This window comes from Furipterus horrens, unplaced genomic scaffold (genome assembly GCF_987537825.1).
Source record: "Furipterus horrens unplaced genomic scaffold, mFurHor1.1.pri manual_scaffold_7, whole genome shotgun sequence".
NCBI lineage: Eukaryota > Metazoa > Chordata > Mammalia > Chiroptera > Furipteridae > Furipterus > Furipterus horrens.
In genome coordinates, this window is record NW_028327177.1 from 140,698,716 (window position 1) to 140,719,279 (window position 20,564).

Here is a 20,564-nt window from a genome sequence, read left to right on the forward strand (position 1 = left end):
GCTTCAAGAACAGACAGCCTAAGGACTGGGAGCTGAAACAAGATGTGTGCCACAGTGGGAAGGGGGGAGTCTGTGCTGCACGGGGGCTGTGGGGGCCCAAGCGTTGGTGGCCAGCTCCCCTCCTGGCTTTGTGGGCCTTCCCTGTCTTTGGGCTGGGGTCCCGCCAGCTGTCCCACTAGAAACACTGCTGCCTCCACCCCACCTTTGCCCAGTCATAGGGTTGCAGCCACTGTCTAGGGGAAAGGCTATAAGATCATGGCCATTCTGTTTCCAGAAGTCAGGTTGCATCTCTCTCCCTCACTCTCTCTCCTTCTCCTTTGGGTCCTGGTTGCGGGGTTCCAGGCTGGAGTCCAGGATGGCTGCCTGCAGGAGGATGCCGCCTGGAAGATCATAGAAGGATGACTAAGCCTTGGATGGCTAGGGAAGGCACCCCAGCAAAGGTGTAGAGGTGGCAATAGATTTTTTTTTTTTTTTTTAACTTCAATGCAGAAAGAGAAGGGGCCAAACCCTCCTTAGGACGGAGAAAGCCGCAGTCTAGTGGTTCCGGGCTCTGTGGGTCCCCAAACAAGTTTATTGGATTTATTAACTTTTAACAAGTGACGAGGACACGCCTCCTTCACCCTCCTCACGCAGCTCACAGAAGCTCCGAGCGCCGGTTCCCGCGAGGTGCACCGGATCCCCACCCTCAGGCTACGAGATCCTCCCGCCCCCGCCGTCCGGCCGCTGAGCCCCAGGCTCTCCGCACCCAATCGGAGCCGGGCCTCCCCTGTAGCCCGCCCAGAGTCCAATCCCTCTGGGCTTGGCTGTACCGCTACGGCTTGCTCTCGGCGTGGCTCCGCCTCCAACCCCGGCCTGAGCCTGGGCGGTGCCTCACTGCGCCTTCGCTCCGCCCTCGAGCCAATCACAGGCCCAGGATCTCTCGTGGCCCCGCCTCCTGGCCCGCCCCGGCCCATTCCCGGGCCTGGCTCTCTCCGGCCCCACCCCCGGCCCGCCCCGCCGTCGGTGCGCGGAGCCCTGGAAGGCGCCGCCCGCAGACGCTCGGAACTACCGACTCGAGAGCTACCCGGAGAGGGCCGGCGGCGGGAGCGGAGTGGGTCGCGCGGGGCCGAGCCGGGCCGGGGGCCGTGTGGGGGCCGGGCGGCGGCCGGGCCGGCGGACGGCGGGATGGGCTGCACCGTGAGCGCCGAGGACAAGGCTGCGGCCGAGCGCTCCAAGATGATCGACAAGAATCTGCGGGAAGACGGAGAGAAGGCGGCGCGGGAGGTGAAGTTGCTGCTGTTGGGTGAGGACGCGCCCTGCGCTGGGACCCCCAATTCCCGCTCCAAACCCCCAACAAGGACTTTGACTTCCAGGCTCGGGCTGCGAACTCCCAGACTCGGCCTGGACCCCCACACCTGGTTTTGAACTCGCAGACCCAGCCTGGCCAGAGCGCTCAAATAATGGTCCAAAACTCTGGGTTGGCCTAGACCTCGGATCTATAGCCTAGACTCTAGATCAGACCCTCAACTCACCCCAGACTCCAAACCCCCAAACCCAGCCACTAGTACCCCAGTGTAACTGCCCAGAACCCTGCTTGACCGTCGGCCCTTGCGGACCAACCTTACAGACCCTCAGAGCCCCTGCGTTGTCCTTCTAACCTTCCCTAGATGTCACCTAAGCCCTCAGAACCCCAGTCAGCCCCACCTTCAAGTACCACCTGTTATCCCCACCTGCTTCCCCTATTCCCATTGGGCATGAGTATCCCTGGGGCCCCTGCCAGGCCCCCCCAGCTTTTCCTTCCTTTCTCCTCTGTGCCCCATCTCCAGTCTGGACCCTATATCCACGTGGGAACCCTGACCCCAAGGGACCTCTCAGCTGGGAAACCATGACTGCTTATGAGCCCTCTCTCCAGCTAGAACCCCCAAACCTTTAGGGACCCCCTACTCTGTGCATGTGGCCCACCAGGTCCCTCTCTGCACACATAACTCCTCAAACCCAGCTGCTTCCTCTCCCTAAAGCCCTCATCCACACTCTGGCCTTCCCCAGAGTCCCCCACCTCTCCTGCATCGGTGGGATTGGCCAGGCTGGGAGGAGAGGGCCTAGACCCCCAAGGGGCTGGTCTGAGACTCCCCTGGTCCCGCCGGGGGAGGGGGCCAGGCCTTGGCTTCCCAGGGAGATAGCGATGGCTGTCGGTTTCCCAGTTTCCAAGCCCTGTCCGGGCTGGTGAGGGAAGGTCTGGGCAGTGGCAGGGGGTGTGGAGGAGTTTGGCTTGTGGAGCCTCCAAGGCCAGGGAAGATGGTGGCTGCCTGAGGGGTGGGGGGAAGTGGAAGTGGTGAGACAGCCGACATGTTGCTGCCCTGGCGGGCGGGCCGAGGCGATCTGCTGGCGGGTGCTGGGCTTCCCGCACCCCTTCTGGGTGGAAAGGCTAGGAGTGGGTGGGCCTGTCGGATCTTGAGGCCCTTTGAGGAGGGAGTAGTGGACCAGCTGGGTGAGGAGCTGGGGCGCCAGATGGGGGTGGGCATCTTCGGTGGACTTTGGCAAAGACTCGGGGCCCTGTACTTGTCCCCGTCCAGCCTCCCACTGGGAGCAGGTGTGATGCCCAGTGGCAGTCTGATGTGGGGGAGGTTTCAGGGTTGCGGAGGAGGGAGGCCCGTGCAGCAGCATTGGAGGCTGGACAGTGCATGGGGGGGTGTGGCCCTTCAGCCCCAGAGCTGCTGTGGGGTCCCCAGGCTGTGAAAAGTGGGACTTTTCATTCTGGGCGTATGGCCGAGGGACAGCATGTCTTCCGTCATCCGCCCATCTGTTGACTGTCCCTGGGGGCCTGGCCTTGGGGGCACAGCCCTGGAGGTTTCAAAATGGCATCCGCTTCTCCACTGCCGGAGGAAGAGAAGGGGCGGGAAGGGGCGGCGGCCCAGCCTCCCGGGCTGTTTTGCGTTGGGCGCTTGCCTCTTCCTGTCTGCACTGTGCAGTGCTGCCGCGGCAGCGAGTGGGTGTCGCCGCGGTGGGGTGGCCGCCGCCTGTCGCCTGCTGGGCCTGGGGATAGCATCTTTGTGCCGCTGCCTCCCATTGCCTGGCCAGGGGCCCCTGGGCAGCCCCCTCCCGGGCTGATCGCTGCTGTGGCGGCTGAGATGTGGGACTGGGCCCTGATGGGGCCGGGGACACTGGGTTCCTGGCCTGTTCTGAATCCTGACCCGATCCCAACCCACCAGTCTTGTTCCTAAGAGGCCAGCTCAGGGGCTGGGCCTAGCAAACCCCCCTATTCCGGCACTCCCAGGGGTGCAGGGTCCGGCTCAGCATTTTCTAGGGTGGGGACTCCATCTTAGCATCCTGCCCTCTGGCTTTGCTTTCTCTGTGAAATGGGCCGCAAGTTTGGGCCAGAGTTGTGCCTGGACTCGGGGTGGGGAGGCTAGGGGACTCATGGAGGTCCCTGTGGGAGTGCGGGGTGGGCACTGAGACCCTGCGGAGGGTGTGCTGCAAGGGGCTGGGAGGCCAGCTCTGCCCGAACTTGAGTATCTGGTCTGCCGAGGCCCCTGGGGAGGTGTCCCGGCTAGCCATCCCTTTCCCACCCAGGTGTAGGAGGTGATGGGAGCCCGGCTGGGGCGGCTTGAGTGCTGGGCGCCTGTCCCACATAGTGGAAGGACTCTGTCCAGACAACGGGACACAGGCTGGGTGGCTGCCAGCCTTCCTTCCCAGCCAGAACCACGCCTGCTGCCCCACCCGCATACGGGCTCCTGCCAGTCGTGGGTAGAGCTGCCAGCGACGGTCCCAGCACTGTCACCTGGGCAGAGGCAGATGTGGTACACACTGATGGGAGGTTTATTCCAGCAGCTTGGTGGAGGGAGCAGAGTCGTTGATACCAGCCCTACTCCAGGTGGAATCTGGGGCCTTGGGCTGGGCATTAGGGGGAGGGAAGCCAGAGTCTGTGTTTAGGGGTGTCTCTGGTTTTGGATGGGCTTGTGTGGGCAGCCCCCAGAGAAGAGAGGGACAGTGCCCATCATTGGCCCCAGGCACTTTGCATCTGGCTCTTCACTGGTTGTGCGTTCCCTGTTCCCACCTAACTCATGCCTGCTCTTCAGGACTGCTCGAGGACCACCATCCTGGACAGCCCCCCTTCCCCAAGGCTGTGGAAGCACTCCCTCCGGCTCCTGCGCTCCTGCTTCCCCCATCAGAGCATGGCGCTTGTTGGGGTCACAGCTGCCCACCCTTGAGACTACAGGGGCGGGGCTGAGCCTCCTGCGCTAAGCAGGGAGCCTGGCACCTATTGGATGCCTCTTGTCTGCTTGCTGAATGAAGGAAGTGCTACTGGTCTGAACTCGGTCTTGGGGATGGGTAGATGGAGGAGTAAGATGAGCCACAGACTGGCGTATGGTGGGCAGGTAGTAAGAGTGCCGTGTACCGCCCCTGCCCAGGACTGGGGGGTTACTGGGACAGAAGTTCCTTAGGCCTTTTCCTCCTGGTCGCACTGCAGGCTGGCGCCGCAGAGACAGCAGCCCTTACCCCACCCCACGTGGAACTCGAGCTGACCAGCCTGTGGCTTGTCACAGGGCACAGCACACAGTAGGACTCCAGCTGTTCCTATGGGAGAGTGGCTTTGCGTTCTTCCTTCAGCTCAGGCTGTGTGGGGTATGCGCAGAGCAGACCAGTGCTGCGGGAGGCCTGGCCAGCATGGAGTTAGGTTTACGAAAAGAAAAGGTCCTGTCTGTGTCTCTAGCACCTTACGGCTTGTTCAGTGTACGTGAAAAGAACAAGGTATTGAGCCCATCAGGGAACAGGGATAAGTAACTGGGGCTACTACTGCCTGGGGCTCGGTCTGGCTGGAGATAGTGGAAAGGGCTGGCTGGCCTGGGGTCCTGGCTGGCTGGGTAATGGGTAGAGTCCAGTGGTGCCTGTGAAAGTGGGGGCGCTTCCTGGAGGAGGTGTCCTCTGGGTGGTCTTAGAAAACGAGCAGCATTCGCTAGGGCCAGACATTGGGGACAAAGGGACCAACTCAGCAAGGGCACTGAGGGAGGAAGACCTAGCCTGGGTTCCCATCACTTGGGTGGGTGTTTCCTGGCCTCGAGCAGGAGGGCCCACCCTCCCTGGACCAGCTCTTGGGGTCGCCAGATCTGGGTTCAAACTGCAACCCCACCCTAGGGCACTGGATGAGAAAGCCAGCCACAGGTGAAATCCTGGTAGGCTCTCCATCTATAACATGGGGAGGGGGTGCCTGCCTGCAGCCACAGGTGTTGTGGGGGCAGTGCACCAAAGTCTGGAGGTGTGAAACAGGGTGGGGGACCCTCTGCTGACTCCTGTAGAGCTGAGAGTTTGGTAGGGAGGGGTTCCCCAGCCGAAAGGCTGCATGGCGCCCTTATGAAGTTGTGGGGGAACCCCCTTCCTTGACCTCAGGCAGCTGCTGACAGCAAGTGGAGAGACAAAGGCGTGGTGCCACCTAGAGTGACAGACTGTTCTGGGGACCTTAAGCCCAGCCCTGGGGGCTGAGCAGTCTTCCCGAGAGTCTAGGAACCCCGGCTTACCTCCAGCCCCTCTCTTCTCCCCCACAGCCTCTGCCATCCCGGCTGGAGCTCATTAGCATTTGAATGGGGGCGGGGCGGCTTGGGCCTCCGAGGCTCTTCTTCCCACCCCTCCCCCAGGCTGGGCAAGGCTTTGTCTCTCAGAGCTGGCAGTGTGGGAGCTCCCACCCTCGGAGTGGGTGAGGGTCTGAGCCATTTCTGAGCCCCTCTGCCTGCATCCTGCCCGTGACCCCAGTGTTGGTGCAGGCGAGCTGAGAGTTCTTTTAGGGTAGGCGTGAGACTGGGTCCTTCCAGGGATGCCCCTGAGCTGGGAGACTGGGTGAAACCGGGGAGCTTTGCAAAGGAAGTGCCGCTGGAGCTCAGCGGAGGGTGTCCCAGGAGGGTGTGGGCAGAGAACCCCAGGCAGAGGGCGGCACCATGGTGAGGACTGAGGGAATGAGGCCGTTGTGGGGGGTGGGGGGTGGAAGTCAAGGCCTCTGGGAAACACAGGCCTCCATGCCAGGCCCAGGCAGCCTCAAGCTACCCACTGTGCTTGAGTTGGAGCCCAGGCTGCCAGGTGGGGGCTGGCGGGATCAGGGACCCCCTGAGGTCTGGGCAGCCTGTCGGATGGGATCTCAGTCCTTCAGCCTCCAGCACTGCAGGGACTGGCCCTTGGGGTGGCTTGAGAACACTGGTCCTGTACACCCTGCCCTTGAGTCGTTGTCTGTCTTTGTCTCTAAAAGCCGCCCATTCTTTGGCAGGAACAGGATGGAGGAAGCTTTGTCCACATAAGCTCTTAGCCACTGAGGGACCAAGACCTTGTCCCACCGCACCCCCCAGCAGGGGCTGAGACAGTCTGACCCAGAGCCTGAGTGCTGCCCCCCTGACACCCTTGATGCTGAGGGGAGACAGGACTGGGAAGGTGGGGGCATGGCCCAGGCCAGTCTAGGGCAGGAGGCCCAGCCTACCAGTTCAGTGAGAGGGGAGGGCTCATCGAGTTCTGGCTGTGCCAGGGCTCGTGGGCCCTGCCTGAGGATGCCCTGCGCCGTGCCCCGGGGACCGGGCCTTCAGTGGTGGCCCCAGTACCTGAGGCTCTGAGGCATCCCCTCCCTCAGCCATAAGTACAGCGTGGGGCCCCCTCTGGCCGGCTCCTCTAACCGAGAGCTCTTGTTCTTACTGAACCCCAGCCCACCCTCACCCTCACCCCAGTGCTGCTTCTTGGAGCTGTGGCCATATTGGCTGTTTGGGAGGGGTAATCTCCCTAGAATAACCAAATGTTTAAAATATATATATATTTAGAGAGAGGAAGGGAAGGAGAAGGGGAGTGAAACATTGACTGGGCCGCGCTTCGTAGTGGGACCAACGCTGCAGTTTAGGCCTGTGCCCTGACCGAGAATCAAACCCGCGGCCTTTTGGTTTGCAGGGTGACGCCCAACCCACTGAGCCGCCTGGCCAGGGCTAAATAACCAGACATTTGCTGGGCACTTCTGCGTGTACTTCCAGGGCTTGGCAGTGAGTGCCAGGCCAGTGTGAGCCAGAGTCTAAAGGTGATCGTGTATGGTTTGTTGAGAAGGTGTCCTTGTGGCTTGGTGCATCCCCGGTGCCAGGGCTGCTCCAGCTTCAGAACATGCACAGGAGTGGCCATGGCAGCACCTGTGTCCCAGGCAGGAGGGGCAGTGGCGTCTGCGTGGCAGGGCTGAGCCTCTCGGGCAAGTGGTGGCCACACCAGAGGAAAAGGAGGAAGCAGCTGGAGGAGGAGGAGCCCAAAAGAGGAAGAGGCCAGAGGCCCGCTCCTGCTCTGTGCTGGGAGTGGGAGTATGCGCTCAGCCAACCTGGGGATCTGGAAGGTGAGCCCCACCTGCTCAGGCTCATCTCCGGACCCCTCTGGGCCGCCCTGCTGATGCACACTGGGCTGGAGTCAGTCCGGCAGCTCCATCCCTTGTCCTGTCCTGGCAACCACGGGGCCTAACTAGCATCCCAGAGAAGGTGGCACTTCTGAGAAGGATTCCAGGCCCCTCCTTTGACCACAGGAAGTGGTGGCCGGGAGAGGGACGCCTGCCGGAGAGCTAGCAGGAAAGCGGAGGGCCGCTCCTCTGTTCCCGAGTGGCCATTGCCCTCCGAAGCCGGAAGGCCGGCTGCAGGACGAGATGAATGCCCGGAAATGGAGCAGCAGCCCCGGGATTAGCTCACTCCGGGTTTCCCCTGCCTGGGGGTGGACAGAGCGCCCCTTGGTCCAGACGAAGGATTCCCCCCTGCTACTACCCACAGGGCCTGGGGTGCCCTCACTTGGCCTCTGGCGATGCCAGCAGCTGCCTCTGATTGAGCCTGGACTGTTGTGTGGGACGGGACTCTTCAGGGTCATGTCTCACTTAACAGCCCGGGACTGACGTTACACTCATTTCACTGATGGGGAAACTGAGCCTCGGGGACGTGAGGTGACTCCCTCCCAGGGGTCAGGGCCCCGCTGGCAGGAATTGATGAGTCAGGATGGCAGGCAGGTGCTGTGGGTGCGCATGTGTTCTTCGTATGCCTCGGGACTTGCCTCGGGGCTCCCTTCCTCTTTTAGGAGATTGAAAGGGGACTGCCTGTCCCGGAGGGTGGGTCCCAAGACTGCGTGAATTTTTTTCCGGCTCAAAGCCAGAAATCTGCCACGTGGCCATGGATGACCTCGTCCTATCTTCCCTCCCAGCCCATGTCCCCTCATAGTAACACTCAGGCCATAGTCAGGCAACTGAGCGCGTCATGCCCCCGAACGTTATGCCTGTTCCTCCCACCACCGTCAGGCTTAGGTGGACTGAGTCCGGGCCCCGAGGCTGTCAAAGTCCAGGGCAGGGGCCCCTGTGCGAGGTCTGAAGCCTGGGAGTTGCCCAGAGGAGAAGGAAAGAGTGTTCCCCCAGAGTGCTCCCCTGTGAGCAGGCTGCGGCGGGCTCATGCGCAGGACTGTGGTGGGCCCACAATGGCGTGATAGGTGCTGGGACTGGTCTTCATGCTGCTTGGCCTCTGAGTCCGTGTTTTGTGGCCTTCCGTCCCCATGGAGGTTCCCATGAATGCTCTTCTGTGTCATCAGGCCAGGCCCCAGGGCCTGAGGGGCCTGAGAGAGACTTAGGAAACCGGAGCAGAAGCTTCCAGGTCTCTGGTGGGCTCTGAGGCCACACAAAGCAGAGGGCACGCATCCTCGTGACCATTCAAGACCTCGGGTCCTGGAGGACCCATCGCCCTCTTCCCCCCGCTCCTCTCGGTGTGACCTCTGGCTGTCCTCTTTCCTATTTGTGCCCAACACTGGGACCCATGGTGTCCTCATCCGCAGCATGGCCCCATGGCTGCGGCACACAGACCAGCGGCCGGCTCAGGCCGGACCCTAGGGTAGTCTGGGGTGAGCGTGAGGCTGAAGCGTTCAGGAAGGGGACTGTGCCCGGTGGCCTGGCTCCTTGTGTGACCTGGGCCCTCCTGAGCGTGTCCAGGCTCCTGTAGAGGCTGAGACCTGTACCCTTAAGGGCCAACAGTAAACGGGACCCGGAGCCTCCTCTGCTCCTCTGCCTCAGTTCCCTCTGCACAGTGGGCAGGGCCCCACCGAGGGAGACCCACCCTGCCCTGGAAAGCCCACTCTGTTGCGTGCGGCCGGCCTGAGGCCTGTTTCTCTCTCACTGGGAGCTCTGACTTGGCAGAGGCTGGCCAAGCCCAGAACGTCCCTGATGGCCATCTGGAACCGGAGGCCGCCCAAGTGGCAGGGACCGGAGGGAGGGAGGTTCTGGTTTGTTAGGGCCCCGAGGGAAGGCAAGGCCACACATGTGGGTGGGGTGTCGCAGGGCCCGTCTGAGACTCCCACAGTGCCAGACCCATGCTGAGCCTCCTCGGAGGAGTGAGGGGGCCAAAGAGGAGTAGCACCTGGAGGAAGGAAGAGCAGCCAGGGGCAGGCCTTGGAGGGCCTTTGTCTGGCAGGCCCCCTCCCCCTCCCTCCCATTCCCATTGTTCCTGGTGTGCTGTGGCTCCGAAGGCAGAGGGCTTCCCAGGCTCCAGGGTGGGTGAAGGGTGAGGGTCTGGGCCCCTCCCCCAACGGCCCCTTGCTGAGGCTGCTTTTCAGAAACAGATGCTCCCAGCGCTGCTGCCCAGCCCCCACCACCTCCACTGGGTCTGTGGCTGCCAGGCTCCCCCTGGTGGTGGCAGGTCCGGGACCCTGAGGCTGCAGGGGAGGGGCGGGAGCTCGGGGGGCCAAACCCTGGACTGCACTGGGGACGTGGCACCTTCCTGGGATGGGAGTGGGAGGTGGTGCCGGGCTGCCTTTGGGGTAGGCTTGCCAGGGTTCACCCCCACCTTCCCCGCTGTGTCCCACCGGGGTAGGCCTGGGCGTTGTGGCAGTGGGGGGCGGGCCTGGTGCTGTGGGTTTGAGCTGGACCACTGCCCAAGTCTACCCTGTGGTCACGGCCACTGCTGCTTATGAGACTCTCTGCCCTCGGCCTGCCACGTAAGCTGGCAACTCTCCCGAACCCCGCGTGTTCCGGGGGAGCCCACCAGCACAGGAGCCTCTGCCGCGAGGCCTTTCCCTAGCCTGCCTAGCCTTCTGAGTGCGGGGCACCAGTGAACAAGGTCCGCTGTGAGTCTCCTGGGCAGGAAGGGAAGTGGCGAGCTCGGAGAAAGAAGCCAGCAGAGGAGTACGTGGTTCTCACTCCCGGCCCAGGTTACACAAGGCCAGCAGAGAACCGCCGCTGCTGAGTCAGCCCTTAGCTGCTGGCCATCGCCCTCCCCTGCGCTTTGCCTGAAAGCCTGAGAAACTGCTTCAAATGGGATGGGCCCAGCAGGCCGTCCCGCAGGCCGCGGTTGTAGTGACCTGTGCACTGTGGCCGCTGGGCTGCAGTGTTCATTTTGAGAGCTTTGGGGAAACCTGCAATCTTCCAAAGAGCAGAGCCACGCTAATTACTTTTATCTGAACGCTCACCGGGTGCCAGGCACTGAGAGCAGCTTTGTGTTTAGTCCTCACCCCTTTCCTGAAGGAGGTCACGGCGGTGTCCTATTTCAAAGATGACCACAGGAAGGGGCTGAAGCTATTGGAGACCTCAGGGAGAACCCGCACGGGCCTCAGGGCTGTGGCAGGTCTGGACCTCCCTCTGGGAGAAGATCTGAAAGTGAGAGATGGGCCCGCTGGCCATTCTAGGCCTGGCAGTCTCTGCAAAGAGGCCCGAGAGGACAGTGGCCTGTCACAGCCTCCCGGCTGGAAGGCAAAGGGTCCAAGACAGACAGACAGGAGAGATCTGGATGCTGGATCAAGCAGCTGGACCAGTGGCTGTGTGTCTGCTGCAGAGGCCCGCCTGGCCTCGCTCAGACAGGTGGCCTGGTACTGTCTCCCTTCCCCCATCTGTTCCCTCCTCCGTTGGGGCTCCGCACTCCCCGAGTGGAAGCAGATGTTCTAACGCAAAGCAGCCGCTGTCACCCATTTGGGCAGTTACTGCCCCTGCTGGGGGCCCAGCAGCTGCACCCCAGGGCAAGAGCTGCAGAGCTTTCTTCCTTGGTGAGAAGAGGGACGGCCCAGTGGGAACGCTACCGGCCATCCCAGAGAGTCTCCGTGGGCCCCTCTGGTTTCCCTCTGCTGGAGATGGAGTGCCTGGCAGCGCCTTCTATGGCAGGAGACTCCTGCCACCTTCTGTGGCAGTCCGCTACCCTGCCCCTTTGCAACAATCTGGAGCCAGCTAGTGAAGTCCCCTCCTCTGAGGGGAAGGTACGGAGCTGGGGGGGACCTGGTGCCCAGAATCAGCAAGGTGCAACGATCTTTGAGCCAAGCACCAGTTTATATGATGGAGAGCAGCACAGGCCACGATGGAAGAGGTGGCCTGCTGGAGGAGTGACCAGTGAGCCTGCTGAACCAGGGTCCTTGTCCAACCCATTCCACCCAGGGGTCAGGTTGTGGTCCCACCCGCCTCTGCCCCTGGCCCCCCAAACTGCCCGAGCTGCTCCTGGATCGTGCCCCTGATTCTGAGCTGCTGTCCCTCTTGCTTCCTGCCTGGCCACCAGCACCACGCACTTGTTCTACCATTCCTTCCCGCCTGAGCACAGCTGCTAGAAAGACAGGGACGTCCTGAGTCCAGGGATGAGGGCTCCGTGACCTTGGTTTGTCCACCTGTCAAATGGGAGTCTTTCAGTAGTGACCCCAGCTTGGGGCAGAGAATGTCCTCCTAACTCTTAGAATGAATGTGAGAGCAAGGCAGGCTGAGGCCCGAAGGGGATGTGGGGCTGGGAGCAGGCACCCTGGCTCCAGCCCGCCGGCCCAGGTGCCGCCTGCCTCAGTGTCCGCCAGGCCCGCCCTGGCTAGGAAAATCAGGCAGATGCAAAAGTGGGTTTGGGCTGTGGTCCCTGTCGCTGGGTGGGGCCCCCACCTGGCCCACACCACTTGCCAAGAGATGGGTCCAAGGGCCCCCACGTTACACAAGGACAGCCCTCATCCTCACTTCGGGTCCCCTGTACCCTGGGGAGCTGTCGTTCTGAGTGTCGCTTCGCCTGGAGGGCTTGGCGTGATTGATAGGACCATCACTGTACACCCTTGGCCTCCTCTGCCCTGCCTGAGACCCCATGGCTCCTGGTTCCTCCCCTTTCCCGGACACGCTGCCCCCTCCTGCTCTGCGGGACATGTGCCTGGGTGGGAAGGACACTCAGGCAGTCACTCAGCAGGTGGGGAGTGCGTGTGCTGTGCACAGTGAGAGGCAGGGGGCCGCCGTCCCAGCACACCCTGCGCCTGGTGCCTCTGGTGCCCGGGGGCTGGACCGAGAGAGGGGCTCCCTGCCCACCCGGCGCATCTGCAGCTCCCAGTGCTCCTCTGTCCTGGGAGGCAGGCCAGGGACAGTCAGAAGCCCATGATTCCAGGCAGCAGGTGGCACTTGTGAGGAGGGCCCACACCCTTCTCAGGGAGGTCACTGGGCTGCAAACATACCCAGGGCCACCGCTGCACCTCAGCTTTCCCTGGTAATATGCAGACCTGGGGTGCAAGGTAGGGCAGAGGTGGGTGGGCGGGGCCTTGGCCTGTCTACTGCTGGGAGAGGCTTGCCGGGCTTGGCACAGACTGAGCCCAGTGGCCCAGCTGCAGTGCTGGGCTCTTGGGGCCTGGCGGGCAAGGTGGGCCGCGCAGAGGGGCCTGTAACCGTGTGTGTAGCCTCTCCATTTCCTCACTTGGTAGGAGGGCTGAGACCTGAAGTGGCCCACGGGGTGGCTGCGGGATTCGGTTACTTAGTGGACGTGATAGGTAGGCGTCGAGCAGCATCTGATGGGGTGGGCGCCATGCACGGCTTTGCATTATTGTCATCGCCGTGTTTTTGGTGCTCACGGTGGTTTGTGTGTTAGCCGCTTCATCCTCTGGGGCGTCTTTACCCCGAGAGATGTCAGTCCCTGAGTGTGACCTACCCACCAGCCCTGCTGAGCTGCTCAGAGGGACAGCCCTGCCGCAGTGATCAGGAGGGTTGGGACACATGTCTGTGGGGCAGGTGTGCCCAGCAAAGGGGACTACATGAGCGAAAAGGCCTGCAGGTGGCAAGAGGCAGAGCCTGGCAGGTGCAGTTGTGACTGGCGGTGATGGGACCGGAGCATCAGGCAAAGGCCGGGAGGGCAAGCTGGGCCCAGCCGAGGTGCCTTCTACCTGGAGCTCAGGCTGGGGAGTAGTGGAGAGAGGGGCGAGGCCTTGTCCCCACCCCTTCGTCCCCTGGTCCTCACGCCTCCCTGCACAGACTGTCTGGGGGATGCAGCTTCCCCGGCCGTGTGCCTCCAGATCAGGCTCTGTGTCTGGGAGCAGACCTGGGAAGTTGCTGGTTTTTAACGCCTGCCTATAGGGTCTGAGCTATACAGGAGAAGGGCTGGGCAGGCCAGGCATTATGGTCCTACCTGTTCCCCTGTACGTCTCAATCCCAGCTGTGCGATCTTGGGACCAGACTTGTCTTTTCTGAGCCACCCTGTCCTCACCTGTGAAATGGGAGTAGAAGCAGCATTTGTGGGGCTGCTGTGACAGTCACAGGAGAGAGCGCCAGCAAGTCCCTCGGCTCTGGCCCAGGAAAGCACCTTGAGTCAGTACAGTGTATACGTGCACACATGTGTGTGCATGTATGTTACATGGCGTGTCTCCCAGGTCCTGGTCTCCATCTGCTCAGGGCAGACCTGGGCCCAGCAGACAGAGGGCTCAGCCTTGGGCCATGTCTGGGAGACGAGAGTATGATGCTTTGCCCATCCCAGGGCCCTTGACGGCTACGGCTGAGTGTGGGCAGAGGGCTGCTGCCCTGCCGGCGTGTGCAGGGTACCATCCTGCCAGCTCTGCCTGGGCTCCATGTTGGTGAGCACCAGCCGCAGAGCAGTGAGCCTGCATGTGTGAGGATGGTGGGGTGACCCCTGCAGGGCTGGCCCCCAGACTCCAGCCAGAGCCCTGAACTCCAGCAGGGCAGTAGGGAGCCACGGAGGGCTGTAGAGCTTGTGGGAGGCAGAGGTCTAGGATGTCTAGGTTGCCTGGACTTCTATGGCCCTGCCAGCTGCAGCCCTGGTGGTTCTGCTGCCACCAGGCCCGACTGTGCCATCTTGCCGCGCAGCCGGTGGGGAGGGTGGGTTCTGCCTCGAGGGCTGCAGGAAGCTGGGCCGATCATGGCCTCCCCGAGCAGCCCCGGCTGCTCCCTGACGGCTGTGCCCTCCGTTCCAGGTGCGGGCGAGTCGGGGAAGAGCACCATAGTCAAGCAGATGAAGTAAGTGCTGGCTTCGGGGGGCTGTTCCAACTTGCCTCCCCTCTTCCCCTTAGCCAGGCCCAGGGCTTCTCAGAGGCAGCCATGTGCCCTCAAGTCCCAGTGGGGTCGGGCGGCTCTGTCCTCTCTGAGACAGGTCCCTACAGGCCCCAACAGCCCCCGGTGGCACGTGCAGCCCCTGTGGCCTGTGCACACTCACCCCTGACCCTTGGCTGCCAGGATTATCCACGAGGACGGCTACTCTGAGGAGGAATGCCGGCAGTACCGGGCGGTCGTCTACAGCAACACCATCCAGTCCATCATGGCCATTGTCAAAGCCATGAGCAACCTGCAGATTGACTTTGCTGACCCCTCCCGCCAGGTACGTGGACTCTCCCCGGACTGTGGCCTGCCTCCCAGAAGGCCTCAGGGCAAGTCATGCCCTGGGGAACCTGAAAATACCCCAGCCTGGGCCCCGTTCTGGAGGCCTCCCTGCCCTCGACAGGTGGGTGGGGGTACGCTCCTGTGACTGGCTGACCGCCCACTGCTGTGCCCAGGACGATGCCAGGCAGCTGTTCGCGCTGTCTTGCACGGCTGAGGAGCAGGGCGTGCTCCCTGAGGACCTGTCCGGCATCATCCGGAGGCTCTGGGCCGACCACGGGGTACAGGCCTGCTTCAGCCGCTCTCGGGAGTACCAGCTCAACGACTCTGCTGCCTAGTGAGTGCTTAGGGGCTGGGCGGGGTGGGCGTGGTGGGCGCAACCGGGACTACAGGCTGGACTGAGGGCCCGAAGCACCCTCAGAAACATACTGCTAGTCTCTGAAGCTGGTGACTGTTAGCCAAGGCCTTGGTGGCTCTAGGTTTGGGTTAGGAGACATGGTACCTAAAGGCCAAGAAGCCCCAGCCCAGTAGCTCAGTTGGTTAGGGCATCATCCCAATACACTGAGGTTGCGGGTTCAGTCCCCAGTTAGGGCACATACAAGAAGCAACCAATGATGCATCAGTAAGTGGGACTATGAATTGATGTTTCTCTCTCTCTCTCTCTCTCTCTCAAAAAAAAAAAAAAAAAAAGCCAGGAGGGAGGTAGGCACGCAGGTTGGCTTACAGACTCCATCCCTTCTAGACCTCTAGGCCAATTGTGTCTAAGTCTGTCCTTAGACACAACCATTCTGAAGAAACACTTGCTGCCACCTGCTCTGTGTCAGGCCCTATGCAAGGCTTCAGGGACACAGGGACGAGGGGAGCACACAAGTCCCCAAGCAGTGACAACTTAGGGTATCAGTGTTGTGGTGGGAGTTGGGAGAGGTCCAGCGAGGGACCGCCTCAGCGGGACTCTGAACTTGACTTAAGGGAGGAACGGGAAGGGCTCTGCGGCAGGGGCACACTCTGTGCCCGCTCCTGGCTGTGCTGGAGGTCACGAGGAAGTTCAGGCTGCCTGGGGAGGGAGGCACCAGGGGGAGGGGCTGGCCTGGGAGACGACCAGTGTGTGTCGGTTGGAGCCCAGGCCTTCAGCTCTGACTCTTGCTGGCACTTTAGCTGAGCCCAGGACTCAGCTGGGGAGGGAATCACAGGGGGTCCCGGGGGTCCCAGAGGCCCAGCCCACAGGGTGATGCCCTGACCTCCTTCCCTGAAGTACCTGCCTTATGTCAGGCCATGATTCCTGAGCCCTGCCACAGTCACATGATAGCCTCCCCCACCCTCCTTGCTGAGGTCTGGACCCCCATGTAGGCGTGCACACCCCAGGAGCCGCCCAGCCACAGTCAGACACAGGGGCCTCCAGGCCTCGGCGCTGCTCCTCCCAGAGGTCGCAGAGGCTCAGCACCAGCAGCGCTTGTGAGTCCTAGAGGCAGGGAGCGTAGCCCTGGCAACCACTGCCACCTTCCAGGCCCCTTTCCATGCCTCCCTCATTCCGTTCTTCATTCCCCATCAAGCCCTGCATGTGCCCGTCGCGCTTCTGGGTGGGATTCAGCAGTGACCTCGGGCCCTGCTCTGCTGGGCAGGTTTGTGCCCTTGACGAGGTCACCGAGGGTAGGAGTGGACTGGGACACTCACTACAGGGGACAGGGATATACTCCACCCCTCTCCGTAGCCCTCCTCCAAGGCTGCCCTGGGGCAGCAGCTCCTGCAGCGAGCCCACCTGTTGAGGGGCAGGGAGAGACTGGTGGGGCCTGCAGGCTGGAGGCTCTCAGCAGAGGCGGGGCTCGGTATGGAGGTCACAGCACACGCGTCACAGTCCCCCATGGCTCTTCCTGTTTTTCTGTTCTGTCTCTGTGTCTCTGAGGTCATTTCCCTCTGGCCAAGTTGCTGGTGGGAGCCCAGGGCTGGCCCCGGCCGCCATGCCCCAGGAGCATGACATCGGCCCTGGCGGGCACTGGTGGGCACTGGCGTTGGGCACTGGTGGGCTCTGGCGGCAGCCTGGAGGTCAGGACCAGGCCCCCAGAGCGCACCAGGGAGATGGAGGCAGGCAGCAGAGCTGGCCCTGGTGCCTGGCCAGGGAGGGTTGATGCTAATTAAGGGAGCTGGTAATGGGGAGCCCCTGAGACCTCTGCCAAGTAGGTGTCAATGCCCTCCCCCGAGGAGCCCAAATTTTATTGGGTGCTGGGCAAAGAGCCCACTGGGCCTGGCAGGCCCCAACCTGCCCAGCCCCCCATCAAGGGACACGCCAGGCTGCTCTGTGGCTGTTGCCATAATTGCACCGATTAGCACCCCAAGTCCCTCGCTGAAGAGCTAATTGCCCCCTCCCACTCCCCTTGCCTGCAGCTCCACTAGCTGGATCCTGCCTGAGGCAGGCCTGGCTCAGACCCTCAGACCCTGGGGCTGCGGCTGGGGCTGCGGCTGGGCCTGGGGCTGGGGCCGGGCCTGGGGCTGGGGCCGGGCCTGGGGCTGGGGCCGGGGCCGGGCTGGGGCTGAGCCTGGGGCTGCGGCTGCGGCTGCGCCTGGGCCTGGGGCTGAGCCTGGGGCTGGCCTTCGGCCACAGAGTTGCACCTCCTCCCAGGCCTGTTCCACAGGTGGGACAGGTTTCCTCCACTGAGCAAGGAGTGCATTGTAGGGGTCCGTGTAGGGAGGCCCCTTGCTGGCCGCCACTGACCTCCCGCCCCACCCCCACCCCAGCTACCTGAACGACCTGGAGCGCATCGCACAGAGTGACTACATCCCCACACAGCAGGACGTGCTGCGGACCCGTGTGAAGACCACGGGCATCGTGGAGACGCACTTCACCTTCAAGGACTTACACTTCAAGTGAGCGGGCAGGGCGGGAAGGCAGGGCCTGCCAGCCTCCGAGGTGACGGAGGGAGGGACCCGCCCTCCCAGGCCGCGCTCAGCTGTGTGGCAAGCGAGGGGCTAGTCCAGGGTCCCCCAGTTTCTCAAGATGTGCAGTGGCCGGCGGCTCCCCCCTCTGCTGACCCTGCCCGTGCGGCCACAGCCTGCCCTGCTGGCCAGCCCTGACCCCGCCGCCAGCCCCTCCCTGGCCCAGAGCCAGGGGGCAGGTGGACAGGTGTGGGGTTTCCATGAAGGCTGTCTCCCTCTGAGCAGGCCTCTGTCCTCGGGCGGCCAGCCTGTGAAATGGGGCAGGGATCCTCCCCCAGAACCCCATTCTCTGGAGCTAAGGTGACCCTGCGTCCACAGGATGTTTGATGTGGGCGGACAGCGGTCTGAGCGGAAGAAGTGGATCCACTGCTTTGAGGGCGTCACCGCCATCATCTTCTGCGTGGCCTTGAGCGCCTATGACCTGGTGCTGGCCGAGGATGAGGAGATGGTGAGAGGCCGAGAGGCCCTGGGAGGCGGGGGGTCGGAGGGGGGGTTCCCGGTGCTCACCAGCCTCCCTGTCCTGCCCCCAGAACCGCATGCATGAGAGCATGAAGCTGTTTGACAGCATCTGCAACAACAAGTGGTTCACGGACACGTCCATCATCCTCTTCCTCAACAAGAAGGACCTGTTCGAGGAGAAGATCACACACAGCCCCCTGTCCATCTGCTTCCCCGAGTACACAGGTGCGGGGAAGGGCCTCCGGCCGCGCGCGTGGGGCCCGGGCTGGCTGCGGGCGCCCCCTGCTGGACAGAGGTGTAGCCGCGGGGCCGTGGTCTCAGCGGGGCTTCTTGGGCTTAGGTACTCGCGCCTGCACGTGCGGGGCCCTTCTTCCCACCCGGGGCTGTGGACCCCACACACGTGCACGCGCGCATCGTCCTTTGCACACTCAGATGTGTGTGCGCTCACAGCACGGTCCTGCGCACACGGCACACACCTCGTATGCTCGTCAGGTCACACGGCACAGGCCGCCTGCCGCCCGCGCGGCACACGTCCTCACTGTTTTGCCTCCCCCAGGGGCCAACAAGTACGAGGAGGCATCCAGCTACATCCAGAGTAAGTTTGAGGACCTGAACAAGCGCAAGGACACCAAGGAGATCTACACGCACTTCACGTGCGCCACCGACACCAAGAACGTGCAGTTCGTGTTTGACGCCGTCACTGACGTCATCATCAAGAACAACCTGAAGGACTGCGGCCTCTTCTGAGGGGCGGCCGACCTGGCAGGTTGGTGAGCCAGAGGGGGACGGGCAGGGAGCTGGGGCGGAACTGAGTGGGGCCACTGAGCCCAGAGAAAGGACAGAGAGGGGCCACGTGGGGCCGGGGAACCTGAGTGCCCATAGGAGGGCGGAGACCAAGGGTCACACAGGCTGGTGAGTCAGGAGGGCGGCTGAGTGCAGGGCATTGAGGAAGTGGCACAGGGGGCCGGGCCCTGCTCTGCCCGGGGGTGCAGACAGCAGACGTGCCTGGCTGTGCACTGGAAGAGAACTGAAAGGCTGTCTGACCTTCCTTGGAGAAAACCCACTTCCTCACCCACAGGCCATTGGCCACGGGCCCCACACCTGCCATCCACGTGCTCGGCTTTTTGCTCATCCCTGCCGTCTTTCCCTCCGACCTATCCCAGGGTCTTGGGCTGAGGCTCCACTGGCCCTGGGGAGGTGGGGAGGACTGCCAGCGCTCAGGACCCCTGCCCCCATGTGACCCAGCAGCAGACACTGGTTCCTGGGTGGCCACTGTGTCCCTGATAACGAGAGGGTGGGAGAAGAGGAGAGGGTCTTTGTCTAGGGGGGGCGGGAGGGGAGTCACACAATGGCTACCTCTGACCCATGCCCTGATTGCCCTCCACCTCCAGGGCCACTGCCGACTCTGCTCCCCCCGGCCCCTGAGGAAGATGGGGGCAAGAGGACCACGCTCTCCACCTGTCCCTCCCCAGCCGCTTTCCCCCTCTTTCTCTGTTCTTGGCTCCCCCGCCCCTTCCCTCAGCTCCAGAGACTTGGGGGAGGGGTTGCCACAGGCCTCCCTGTTTGAAGCCCTCCCTCGTCCCAGGTGCTGGGAATGGCCGCGGTACCCTCTTTCTGGGCCTCTGTTCTGGTTTTAACCCTTGTCTTGTTCTGTGACGGGGGAGGGGAGCACATGCTGAGTCTCCCAAGACCTGTGTCTGGAGGGGCACCCACTTCTCCAGCCTGGGACCCCTGGCTTCGCCCAGTACCAGCCCCTGACCCGGCCTAAGTCCAAATGTTTACAGGGAGCCTCCTGCCCACCCCACCCCTCAGCCGCTCGGAGGCCCCAAAGGAAAAGCACAAGAAGCGTGAGATGCCACCATTCCTGGAGACCACAGTCCACCTGCTCATTCTCGTAGCTTTTTAAAAAAAACAAAATGAAAGTAAAGGAAAAAAAAATTGCAAACCTAGAAAACTTTTTAGAGAAAAACTATTTAAAACCATCTGATCCTGACCAGCTCCCACCCAGCCCCATTCCAGTGATTCCGTGCCTTGAGTGTGTCTGCGTGTTTACACCCCTCTGCTGGCTGCCCTGGTGTGGGCGGCACCCCGCCCCGCCCTCCACTCAGCCAGGTTCCAGGGGCTGCTCTGGACAGCTGCCCACCTCACGGGGGTCCTGCCCCGCAGCCCCGGGCCCCGGCTCATTTAACCCACATGTAGCTCCTTAGCGCTAACCTAGGAACCGCCGCTGCCTGCTGAGGGGCTGTGCCCACCATGCCCTCCCCCCAGGCCGGGCCCTTCAGCGCTGAACACTTCCTTGCTTTTTTCACGTTTTATGGAATTGTTCACCTGGTTTGAAATAATAAAATGTAGAAAGAAAAATACCAAAACCTGCTTGGCCTCCTTTCCTCCGGGGTACAGAGACCCAGACAGACGTGCCAAGTTGTTGGGGGTGTGGATCTGAACCCTCACTGTTAGGGCCCTGGGGGCGTGGCTCTCCCGGTCAGACTCAGGCCCAGTTGTCCTTGGGAGATTTCTGACCAGGACAAGATTTTTTTTGTTTTTTTTTAAGTATATTTTATTGATTATGCTGTTACAGTTATCCCAAAATATTTTTCCCTTTGCTCCCAGTATCCCCCTTGCCTCCAGCAATCTAACCCCCCCTTAGTTCATG

General features: G+C 62.4%; 1 protein-coding gene across 1 annotated transcript; it reads left to right on the forward strand.

The window, feature by feature from the left end:
* The first annotated feature begins 1,031 nt into the window (after window positions 1-1,031).
* GNAI2 (G protein subunit alpha i2) lies at window positions 1,032-20,280 on the forward strand. Its single transcript, XM_090284786.1, has 8 exons — window positions 1,032-1,282; window positions 14,125-14,167; window positions 14,384-14,525; window positions 14,701-14,861; window positions 17,255-17,383; window positions 17,771-17,900; window positions 17,983-18,136; window positions 18,468-20,280. The coding sequence occupies exons 1-8, from the start codon at window positions 1,165-1,167 to the stop codon at window positions 18,656-18,658; spliced, it is 1,068 nt and encodes a 355-aa protein (XP_090140912.1). The 5' UTR covers window positions 1,032-1,164; the 3' UTR covers window positions 18,659-20,280.
* Window positions 20,281-20,564: the final 284 nt, after the last annotated feature.